At 37.3% G+C, this 10853-nt stretch overlaps 1 protein-coding gene and 1 pseudogene across 2 annotated transcripts; both read left to right on the forward strand.

The window, feature by feature from the left end:
* The first annotated feature begins 1184 nt into the window (after positions 1–1184).
* On the forward strand, positions 1185–2319 carry LOC131003816 (zinc finger AN1 domain-containing stress-associated protein 12-like; annotated as a pseudogene).
* Positions 2320–5105: 2786 nt separating this feature from the next.
* Positions 5106–10853, forward strand: LOC131003783 (mitochondrial inner membrane protein OXA1-like). Of its 2 annotated transcripts, none has more exons than XM_057930335.1 (10): positions 5106–5781; positions 6140–6230; positions 7089–7136; positions 7318–7376; positions 7837–7912; positions 8046–8177; positions 9313–9423; positions 10170–10224; positions 10326–10610; positions 10727–10853. In XM_057930335.1, exons 1-9 carry the CDS (start codon positions 5306–5308, stop codon positions 10601–10603), a joined length of 1326 nt encoding a protein of 441 aa, XP_057786318.1. In that variant the 5' UTR covers positions 5106–5305; the 3' UTR covers positions 10604–10610; positions 10727–10853. The 2 variants fall into 2 exon arrangements, with proteins under 2 accessions (XP_057786318.1, XP_057786317.1); XM_057930334.1 differs by having other exon boundaries at positions 5133–5781; positions 10737–10853.

Below are 10853 nucleotides of genomic sequence, written 5' to 3' on the forward strand. Positions count from 1 at the left end.
ATTTGGTTGGCGGCCCACTTGGAACAAGAGAAAGGTAAAAAGACGAGACTATCACTCCAGTCCTAGAGTTGAATTTACCAAAATGCCCTCATTTGTCATAGTTGATAAATAGGGATAGAATCTTTGTTATAAAGCCGGTTCAAATCATTTAGCAATCAAATATCTACAATTTTCGTATAAGTCTCGAGTTCTTAAGTTCATCTTTAAGTATTTGAATCTCTTATCGTTATACTATAAAAAAATTATCCTCCATCGGGAAAAACCCACTCAAAATTGTTTCCATTGCATTAAGAAAATCTTCCCACCCTGGTAAGGCTCTATAGTAGAGAGTAAATGAAGTTTTATTCCAATGAAGTTTTGTCCCAAGTATCGGTTCATTCAGTTCTTGTAAAGTAGAGACCGGTGTAGTTAGTAATTATTATCACGTTTATGAATTCAAAGTGTTGGTCAGAAGTATCTTCGCCAACTATGTATCATAATACCTGCAATGTAAAATTAGTTAGTTACAAACATAAGAAGCCCTTGAATTAATCCCTGAAATGTTTTATTAGATTACTCCCAATGTTCTTATTTTATGATTTCTACTAATACTTGTCTAAATCAACATAAATGGAACACAAAGAGATGCTAGTACATTTAGCCAAATCTTCCAAGAACAAAATTAGAATTAGTACTTTTTAATTATAAAAAAATAAAAATTATATTTAGTATAAAGTATACCTAATACCCAATTAAATATATTTGATATCGGATCGAGTATAGTAGATAATTATTTCATACTCCTAATATATATTTGATCTTGATTCGATATCTTAATCTTTTGAATATCAGATACCTTCGACCATAAAAAACAACAACCATTTCAACCACATCATGTGACCACCCAACCACAAAAGTATATATATATTATTATTTTTATTAGGGTTAAGGTGCATATAGGCCCCTGAAGTATACGCCCTTATAGCTTTTAGCTCCTCTTACTCACTGTGTGTGCAAATTACCCCCTAAAGTTCAAAAAATTGCACACTTAAACCCTCCCGTCCTAACACCGTCAGTCAACTGTTAGTCAATTTTTATTTTTTATTTTTAATTCAAAATCTGGGGCCCACTAGTAACGATTTGCAATGGCCCTTTAATTTAGGGATTTTTTAGAAACATAGAACCCTAATTCTCCGGTGGAAGAAATGGGCGGCGGAACATAATATTTTCCAGATTTAGGAAGACATTGCTAGAAATCCGATTGCCATCAACTCGATATGACGTAGCCGTTGCAGTATTTGGCGAGGAACACTTTAGCATGCGGCGTCACTAAGAAAGCAGCTTTGATCTTACCATTCTGGAAAGATCGTGGATACCCATCAATAGAGTTGATCTGCTTGATATTGTTGGGGTTGAAATTTAGGATATTAACAAGATAACGATAGATGAAGGAATTGGTATTGCATGCCACAACTGCATTGGAGTTCCTCAACAAGTCTATCTCCCTCACAGAAGGCTCCAATCTCGGAACAGTCATCATCAAGCTCAGCACGGCCGTGAAACTCGCTCCCACCACGAAAACCACACATATCCACACTTCCAGCACCACCTTAGACGCAGAGTCCTTGATGTTCTCTCCTGCAACAAAACATACACGACTTATGGTAATTGAAAATAAAGGGGTGAATTCAGAAGATTGAACTACTACTCACTCTGTGAGAAGGAGATTATGGTGACTGAGAGCCACAGAATGAAGCAGATGGTTTCCACAATGGAGTTATTGGTGAACTGGTCGTGGCCCGCCACAAATTCGCTGAGCCACACAGCGACTTCGGTTGCCATGCTCGCGTCGGCAAACTGCAGCCACATGTTCTTGGTGAAGTGACTTAAATGATTTTACGTTTTTTGCAGTATTTTTGTGTAGAACACCGGTCAGCCAAATCGCACGAGTGTCTGAAATCCGACGTTGGCAGCCGTAAAGTGGTGGTCTGCGAAACTTGCTCGGCCGCAATCGAGATGACGGGATGCGATGGACAGGACGAGAAGAAGCTTCTGGAGAGGCACGAGAAGTCCGGCGACTGCGATCCGAGGAAGAAGATGAAGTCGGCGTGCCCCGTGCGGCGCTGCAAGGAGGTTCTGACGTTCTCCCACACGAAGACGTGCAAGACTTGCCGAGTTAAAATCTGCTTGAAGCATAGGTTTCCGGCCGATTACGCCTTCAACCAGCTAAGATCGTCATCGGCGTCTTCTAACAAGCTTTTGGCTGCTGCTTTGGCTGGGAAAGATTGCGGGAATAAGACTTCTATTTCCAGTTCGCAGCTTAGTGTTAAAGCCTATTGATTTTGAATTAAAAAAAATTGACTAACGGTTGATTGACGACGTTAGGACGTGAGGGTTTAAGTGTGCGATTTTTTGAACTTTAGGGGGTAATTTGCACACACAGTGAGTAAGGGAAGCTAAACGCTATAAGGACGTATACTTCAAGGGCCTATTTTCACCTTAAGCCTTTTTATCATAATTTTTAACCTTTACAATTATTTTTGTTAAAAAATATATACTCTCTTCGTCCCTGAAATGGCTTCCTCTTTAGCGACAACACATGTTTTAAGGAAAAGTTGTAAAGTGTATTGATAGTGGAGAAAAAATATTATAATTATTATTGGAGAAAATGTGTTATAATTAGTATTGAGAGTGGTGAAAAGTGAAAAGTAAGAATAAATAAAGTATTATTAGTGGTGGGGTAACTGTTCAAAAATAGAAAGAAAAAAAGTGAAAGATATTTGGGGGACGCTCCAAAAAGGGAAAAGAGGAAGTTATTTTAGAGACGAAGGGAGTATAAAGTTATGATTAAAACAATAAATTGCAAAAATTTTAAAAAGTAAAATCGAGCAATAACTATGAAATTAAAAAGCAATACAAAAATTACACAAACTAAATTAAAAACATAAATTACAATAAGCGTTGCAATATTACAAACAAACTATCGATACTAATTGTCAGCTCGAGCTTCTTCATACATTCTTGAAATTTGTTTCCACAAAGTACCACTATTTTGATTAGTGCCAGCAATTGGATTCGAACTAACATTACACCAAGCATGCATTAGCGCCAAGTCTTCTTGATCAGTCCATCCTTTTGGAAAGCCTGAAGTGTTTGTGCATGTCTCTGTAGGTTGGATATGTTCGTGAGTGAAACTGGGGGTTGGAATTGTTTCCAAAATCTTGGGTATGAATATTTTTAAGATTAATTAGGATAATAATCTTGTGAATAATTTTGAGAGTTCAACAAATTTGGAGAATTTAAGAAGAAATTTATTGGATCCATTGAAAAATTGAGAAAAATGGGAGAGAATTTTTTAAGTATGCAAAAAATATTGCAAATGCCATGCCTATTTATTGAAAGAAAAAGGTTATATATATATATATATATATATATATATATATATATATATAGATAAAAAAGATGACCATGCGGTCTAATATGGTTAACCCAATTTCCACTGCTCTATTAGAGCATCCGCAGCGGTGGGTGCGATGGCCGGATCGAACCCGGCCTATCGCACCCACCACCATTGCCGCACCCGGGTGTGAAGGAGGGGGGGCGTTGCTACGCACCCGTGAATAGTGGGAGCGAAGGAGGGGGCGTGTAAAACACGCGCTCCTTTTCGGCCGAAAAAAAAAAAATTAAAAATAGCCGTTTTTTGACCGTTTTTTTTTTCCGTTGCCGATTTTTTTTTTTTTAAAAATTTATATACCCCCTCTATATATACATATACAACCTCATTCTCTTCTTCGTCCTCTATCATTCATCCATTCTCCTCATTCATCCATTCTCCTCATCTTTTAAATTATTTCAACAAATAGCAATGGAAGGCGATTGGAGCAACTATTGGCGTGAACATCCTCAAAATCCATCCCCCGACGAATCAAATGCTTCCAGGCAAGGATTCTCGCCGTTCACGCAAGAATCGAATGCCTTTCAAGAGGCGGGCACCAATTTGAACCCCCGTTTTGCCGCCGTTGCCGAGCCCGAGCCCGACGTGGAGGAGATTGCTTCTATGCCGACGGCATCCAAACGTAGCAACTATTATCCGGCAGAAACGGTGCTAATTTGCCGTTTGTATTGCGAGCACACCCACGACTCTGTGGTGGGTATCGACCAAAAAGGGGCGAAGTTTTGGGGCTCCCTCTGCGCCGAGTACAACGATAAAAGGCCCGAAGGATCTATTTCACGCGACGTCACGCAAATCAAATCTCACTTTCAACGGGTGTCGAAGGATGCGAAGAGGTTTGAGGCCATGCACAAAAAATGCCACGATCAATGGAAATCAGGCATGAGTGATATTCAAATCCTGGAGCAAGCAGAGGCAATGTGGCTAGCCGAGTACCGTGTTCCGTTCCGGTATTCGCATGCATGGAAGATCTTGCGCGAGTCGAAGAAATTTTCAAGTCTTGGCGGGGATGTTCACTCCGATGTCCATTCGGACAAACGATCAAAGGGGTCCGACGGTCTTCCCACAACGACTTCTAGTGACGCCTCTATCTCCACCCGGCCCCAAGGCCAAAAGGCGGCCAAGAGAGACAAGCGGAAAGGCAAGAAAAAGGCCGAAGAGACGTCGGAGGATAACCAAAAAGCTCTCGGGTACATGGCGAATATGGTGAATGCAATGGAAACGTTCTCCCAAGTTCAACGTGACCTCGCCGATAGCATGTTGATGAGCCGGGACACCTCTCAAATGAATCCCGACGAATTGGCGTTTCACATGTGCAAGGTGGCGGAGATCAAGCAACGACACAACATCCCGTAGATTTTTAGGATTTTTTATTTTATGTTTGTTTTAATTTAAGTAATTTAGGATTTTAATTTCTTGTATTTCTTTTATTTCTAACAATGTAGGATTTGAATTTTAATTCAATGAAATTTTAATTTCTTAATTATTGTAAAATGGAAACTAGAATAAAACTAATTCAAAAATAAAATAAAATCTATTGCACCCATAGTGAGTGCAATACCATTGTGGGAATGGGTGCAATAGAAGTGGGACCCATTCTATTGCACCCACTATGGGTGCAAGCATTGTGGATGCTCTTACTATTCAATCAAAGCCATCTTTTCTATTCCCTCCTAAAAAAAAAGCCATCTATTCTAGACTTTCTAGTACAGTAGTTTATAAACCCCCGAAACCCTTCTTCTGTTTCTCTGTTTGTTCCTCCAAATGTCGAAAGACTTCACCATTTTCCCTCTTCAAACTAATCTCACTTTCTATTAAGATCAGAGAATTTCTTAATATCATTTGTCTCGATTTTGGTTGGAGGCGGCGGAATTAATGGCGTACAGGCGGATAATCACAGCTCGAGCGAAGCTCTTCTATCAACATCGACAACGAATTTCTCCTTCAATTTCTAATATTCATAGCGACGATGATGATTCTCACGAATTGCAAGCGAAACCGATCTCGAATTATCCTGAAATCGGGAATTATATTCACAACCGATTTTTTGTAGGCAGAGATAATTTCAGCAATTACCGCCGACCGACAAGCGCGCTTCAAGATAGGAGATTTTCTGTTCCGGCGGGATTCGGATTTGGCTACGGCCGGAATTATTCGAGTGCGAGAGTTGGAGAAGTGGCGGCTGATAAAATTGATGTTCTGAATGATGTGGTTGTTGTGCTGGGGGATAAGGCTGTGGAGGCTGCTCCAGCGATGAATGAGGTGGCCATTGCAGCCGCGGATTCGTTTGCTCCAGTGGCCGCCCTCCAGTATCTGATTGATTATGTACACTGCTTTACTGGTTTTAATTGGTGAGGACAATTCTTTGACTTTACATATGCGGAATATTTTTTCATTTTTTTTTTATGTTTAGTGCTATTGTTCTGGTAAAAGGTTTGCATGGAGATTTATTTTATTTTATTTTAATCTTGTATGATAGAAGAGTAATTATGGTATTGCATATTGAAGTACATATAGTATTGAGTTTCTTAGGAAGGTTATACTACATTTTAGAAAGTTGATGTTGTGTTCAAGATTTGACCTCAAAGGTATGCATCGATGCAAATCCTACTGTATTAAGTGTGAGCTGATCTGGAGTGGAGAGATCTTTCTTTCTTTTTGTAGTTAAGATTTGAATAACTCAAAGTGGCCTCTGTAACTTCTGTTTAGGTGGGCATCCATTGTTGTGACAACTCTTATTATTCGTTGGCTTCAAATTCCTCTTCTCATACATCAACTGAAGTGCACTTCAAAATTTGCTGTGAGTTCTCTTGGCCTCTGCAGTTTGGGTTTTGTATACTGATCGAGTCTTACTACATAGTACATACAGTAATATTTGTTGATCCCGGAATTCTGGCAACTCATTTATGGAGAAATTACTATCAAGACATACGTCTTGGATTATAGAAATTTAAGAAATCACCATTTCTGAAAACGTACCTGTCCTCAATGGTGGAATGGAGGCTTCCATTTCTATTAAAGCTAAGATGTAAAATACGTTAATTATTTGAGTATCGATTCTCTTTTTAGACCTACAAATTTGACTCATTGTCATATTTCCATGTGCTCCACACCTCCACCCTAAAAGTCTAAAACTATTATCCCGCATCTGCCATTGCCCGTCTTGCTCATAATAAAAAGGTAAAGTGAAAAGGAAACTTTTGAGAAGATTTTCTAGATGGATTTAGCTCAGGTCATATAAGAAACGTAAAATTAGAGAACATGTAAAAAAAGGTAAGAGTACTTAGTTGAGTAGAGCAACATTTACATAATATATTTCTCTCATTTTCATTAAGGAGACACATATTAATTTTTGTCTCATTGATCTGTCAGAAAATTTCAAATAATACACATACTTTTGTTATTTTGTTCATGAAGGAGTGGAAATTGGGAATTAGAATCATACAACCGTCAGGTAAACTATGGTGTACCAACACCAACTCCCTGGCATAAACTTGAGAATTATAGTGTCAAAAAATAGAGACCCCTCATGCTATATTTGATATTTGATCTATTTTGTCTAATAATGTTTCACTTGAACTGAATGTGACATTGGCTTACCACATTGCTCTATGCATTGGACTATAAACACATTTTTGTGGTTGTAAACCTTGTGCAGCTTTTAAAACCAGAAATGGAGGCAGTTAGGGACGAAATGCAAAATAAGGTATGAGCTTAAGACTCTGGGTATGTAAATTTACTCTAGATCCTGTTTGCTTTCTTTATATCAGGATCATGCTGCAGACCCTTGTTTATTATTGCATTCATCATTCTACTATTGCATATAATCCTTTATTATGGCGCTTCAAACTTGCGATTGTCATGTCATGCTCATGATTATTTGACAGGGCATGAACCCCAGTGCTGTTGCTGAAGGTCAGATGAAACTGGACGCACTGTACAAGAAGTATGTGTTTTTTCTTGTCAGTTGTCATTGATAAAGTACATGTCTGTGATCTAGTTTTATGTTAGAGGGCTTAATTTAATTTATTTCCTTCTCATGATAGATTAGGATATCTTGTATATATAAATGTACAAGCTGATAAATAGACAGAAAATTCACTCTCAAATATATGTGGTCAACATATTTCCACACTTCCATATCTTAAGAAAATCTTTGAACTGTTTAGAAGAGCTGGTTGTTACTGCTATCAATATATGGGAAAATAGAGAAAATCCAATCTATTTTCAATAATTTGAGATATTAATTTGAGTTTGAGTATATATTTACTAGTATATCATTTCATCTGTATGGGTGAGATTTCAGATTCTTTGATGATATTCTTCTTTTTCTCCCTCGGTCCCTTTAGGGAATCAGCTCTGTGCAGATGTGCACGGACTTATCTGATTGCATTTTGGTGTTGCAGATATGGTGTATCCCCATTCACCCCTTTAAAGGGACTTTTAATTTCAGCACCCATTTTTTGCTGTTTTTTCTTTGCCGTAAGTTCACTTTTCCTTGCTTACACAATTACTTTTTAAGTTCCATCTCATCCTCTGTGTTTTTTATGATTTCATCCATCTTTCCCTGCCTTTTAATACCATTTGACATTTTAAGGCATAATTTTGTATTCAGGTTAGTAACATGGCTGAAAAAGTTCCATCTTTTAGGGATGGTGGAATATTATGGTTTACTGATTTGAGTACTCCGGATAGCTTATATCTGTTTCCAGTTTTGAGTGCACTGACATTTTGGATTACAGTGGAGGTCAGCTATCTTTATATCTTTTCATTTATTTTGTATGTCAATGTATAATCTTTTGCCTTTCATGTTATCCTCAGGAAGTCTTATTTATGTTTCAAAATGTATTTAGTTTGAATTCTTCGTTAATTATTTTGGGTGTTTGATTGCTTGCTCCTTGAATTAGAATTCAAAATCATGTATCATTGCACAATTCCGTAAGTTTTCAATAAATATTAGCTCCAACTTTAGTTTTACTTTATAGGTTGTAGTAAGAACAATTTAAGATATAAACTAGGAATCATTTTTTCATCCCTTAAATCATGAAGATCTATGGTGGATTCATCACTTTGTTGAATGAATTCATGGTTCTATGTTCGAATTCATAGGGGGAAATTTTTTCATTTTTTGAAATTCATCACTTTTCACAACGAATTGTCATTTTACTCATCATCATAATTCCATGGTTCGTAGTTCCTATTTTAAAATGGTTTATTGCCTAACTACTCCCTATATATACTATGAACCATAAAATTATATGTAAAAAGAGGCATTGACAGAAAAGAAGCACTATTGTCACCCCTATAAATAAGTTGAAACTGCAATAGAAAATATCTACCTTCAGCTGGTCTTCTCCTAACCCAATAAGGTCTGGCAATGGATTGAAAAGGTTTCTCGACGAGCCTACTTAGATTTGGACTTGCCATAGTGAGTGAATACCTGACCAAGTTAATTTGTCCTCACACAAGGACATTCATCTCGCATCATATCATACATTAAATAAAGATGGAAAATTTTCTGGAATTATTCATAATAGGATTATCTATATCAAACTGCAGTTTAATTATTGGATAAGTAAATAGATAATATTGTCAGAAAGTTTCAATTACACCATTTAAATTTCTCGATTTTCTAAAAAAGAAAGTGTTCGTTTGTAGTCTGCCAAATAAAGTGTATGAACCAGGTGAACAAAGATGTTTTTAGCTATAGCTTCATAACTAATTCTCAATCAATTCTCTTGTATCTGATTGTATCTTTTGAAATGCCGTCTTGCTTTGAAGTGTCTTCTTCGTTCCTACCAGATTTGATTGGCTAGTGCTCTGACTTGTTTCATTTGAGCCCTTGATCTTGGTTTCATAATTGATGGATAATCCGTTTTCAGATTAATGCACAAGAAGGTATGGAAGGCAATCCTATTTCTACTGCTACCATGAAAAATGTCATGAGGGGCTTTGCAGCATTGTCAATTCCTCTCACTGTAGGTTTCCCGAAGGTATTTGGTGCATTTTCTGCTAATGCTGAACTTTATCCAGTAGTCTACCAATATCTTGTCCACATTGAATATTTACAGTGAGTTCTCCTTATGACATCTTCTGATATACATCATCTTTAGATACCTAGCATTGCTATTTTAGTTCATTGTGCATGACAATCAGTAAGAAGCTTAAAGCAAATTAGCTTAAGATCAGATCAGTGGCAAACATGTATTTTATTCTGGTGTGCCTCTATCACATACTCTGATTATTCTTAATTTGCATAGAGCGTAAAGCTTCACCGATGGGAACCTCACCAACTACTGTAATCATCTCATGGATTATTTACATTGAGCCTCTTCTACCTTCTTGTTTGTCTTTAGATTTACCGTTGAGCTACTCGGCTAATTTTACCCACCTTCAAGTCTTACAGCTCTTAATTATCCTCCTAAACTGGAGTTGGATTTTGGTTTAATTATAAAAATGCTACACTTGCATTTGACAGATATGCTCGCCCGACTTCTTGATCTGTAAAACATTGCTCTTGAACATTTTCACTGATTGAATACTTGCAGCATCACTCTTCCTGTGTGTAGATATGTAATGTTACATCTATTTTCTGCTGGTATCTTTATACTTTGGAACTATCCTTCTTAATATACCTGGCTTGCTTGCTTTCTCTTGATGGATAGTTGTGTGGTGATATGATTAAAGTGGTCGGTTAAGTCATCGGTGAAATCCAATTTGATATTGTATTTTTATGCAGGCTGTATTTTGTTATTGGATTACCTCCAGCCTGTTTTCGCTGGGGTATGGTTTAGGTGAGTCCTTTAACTCTCTGCTTTTGGCATTGTTGTTTTCTAGCTTGAACATAAATTCTTCTTTTATGATTTTGTTTTATTTTGTTACCTGTGTTTTTCAGTGTTAAAGAGACCCGAAGTTAAGAAGTACTTGGGTATACCAGATATACCTGTCACACCACCTTCAACTGACCAGAAACCTCTCTCACTTTTCGAATCTCTAAAGAAGTATGCAGACGCCCAAGCCCAAGCCCAAGCCCAGAAACAACAGTCTCTACCATCATCTTATGAAGTACCGAAACCTATGAGTGGAAGAATAGCCTCTACAACTGCCCTTAATGGAGGGATTAAGGACTTGGATAAAAAAGTCAAAGGAAGGAAGAAAGGGAAGAAAAGGTGATTCACAGGTAAATTTAAGTTAAAAGATATGTTGAATACTAGTATTATCTTTATCACTCTTACAAATAATGTCGTACAATAAACTTCATACCTAATTCATAGTGGGTTTTTTTTTGTTGGGGAGGTTAAACTAGGTCGACAGCTTTGTTCGTTGATTAGCGGCTTCTGTTGTATCCATATTTACTTATTTTTATTGATTCGGATATTCAAGGCTTTGTTTTGTAATAAAAGATTTCTGTAGTTCATGGTCA

Source organism: Salvia miltiorrhiza, unplaced genomic scaffold (assembly GCF_028751815.1).
Source record: "Salvia miltiorrhiza cultivar Shanhuang (shh) unplaced genomic scaffold, IMPLAD_Smil_shh original_scaffold_269, whole genome shotgun sequence".
Lineage (NCBI taxonomy): Eukaryota > Viridiplantae > Streptophyta > Magnoliopsida > Lamiales > Lamiaceae > Salvia > Salvia miltiorrhiza.

What these genes read in the sequence shown, in the direction of transcription:
- LOC131003783 (XM_057930335.1), top strand. Translation starts at nt 5,306, where the DNA reads ATGGCGTACAGGCGGATAATCACAGCTCGAGCGAAGCTCTTCTATCAA. An exon ending in TCACTGTAGGTTTCCCGAAG is followed by an intron (nt 9,424 to 10,169) that starts GTATTTGGTGCA and finishes ATTTTTATGCAG; the next exon opens with GCTGTATTTTGTTATTGGAT. An exon ending in TTCGCTGGGGTATGGTTTAG is followed by an intron (nt 10,225 to 10,325) that starts GTGAGTCCTTTA and finishes TGTGTTTTTCAG; the next exon opens with TGTTAAAGAGACCCGAAGTT.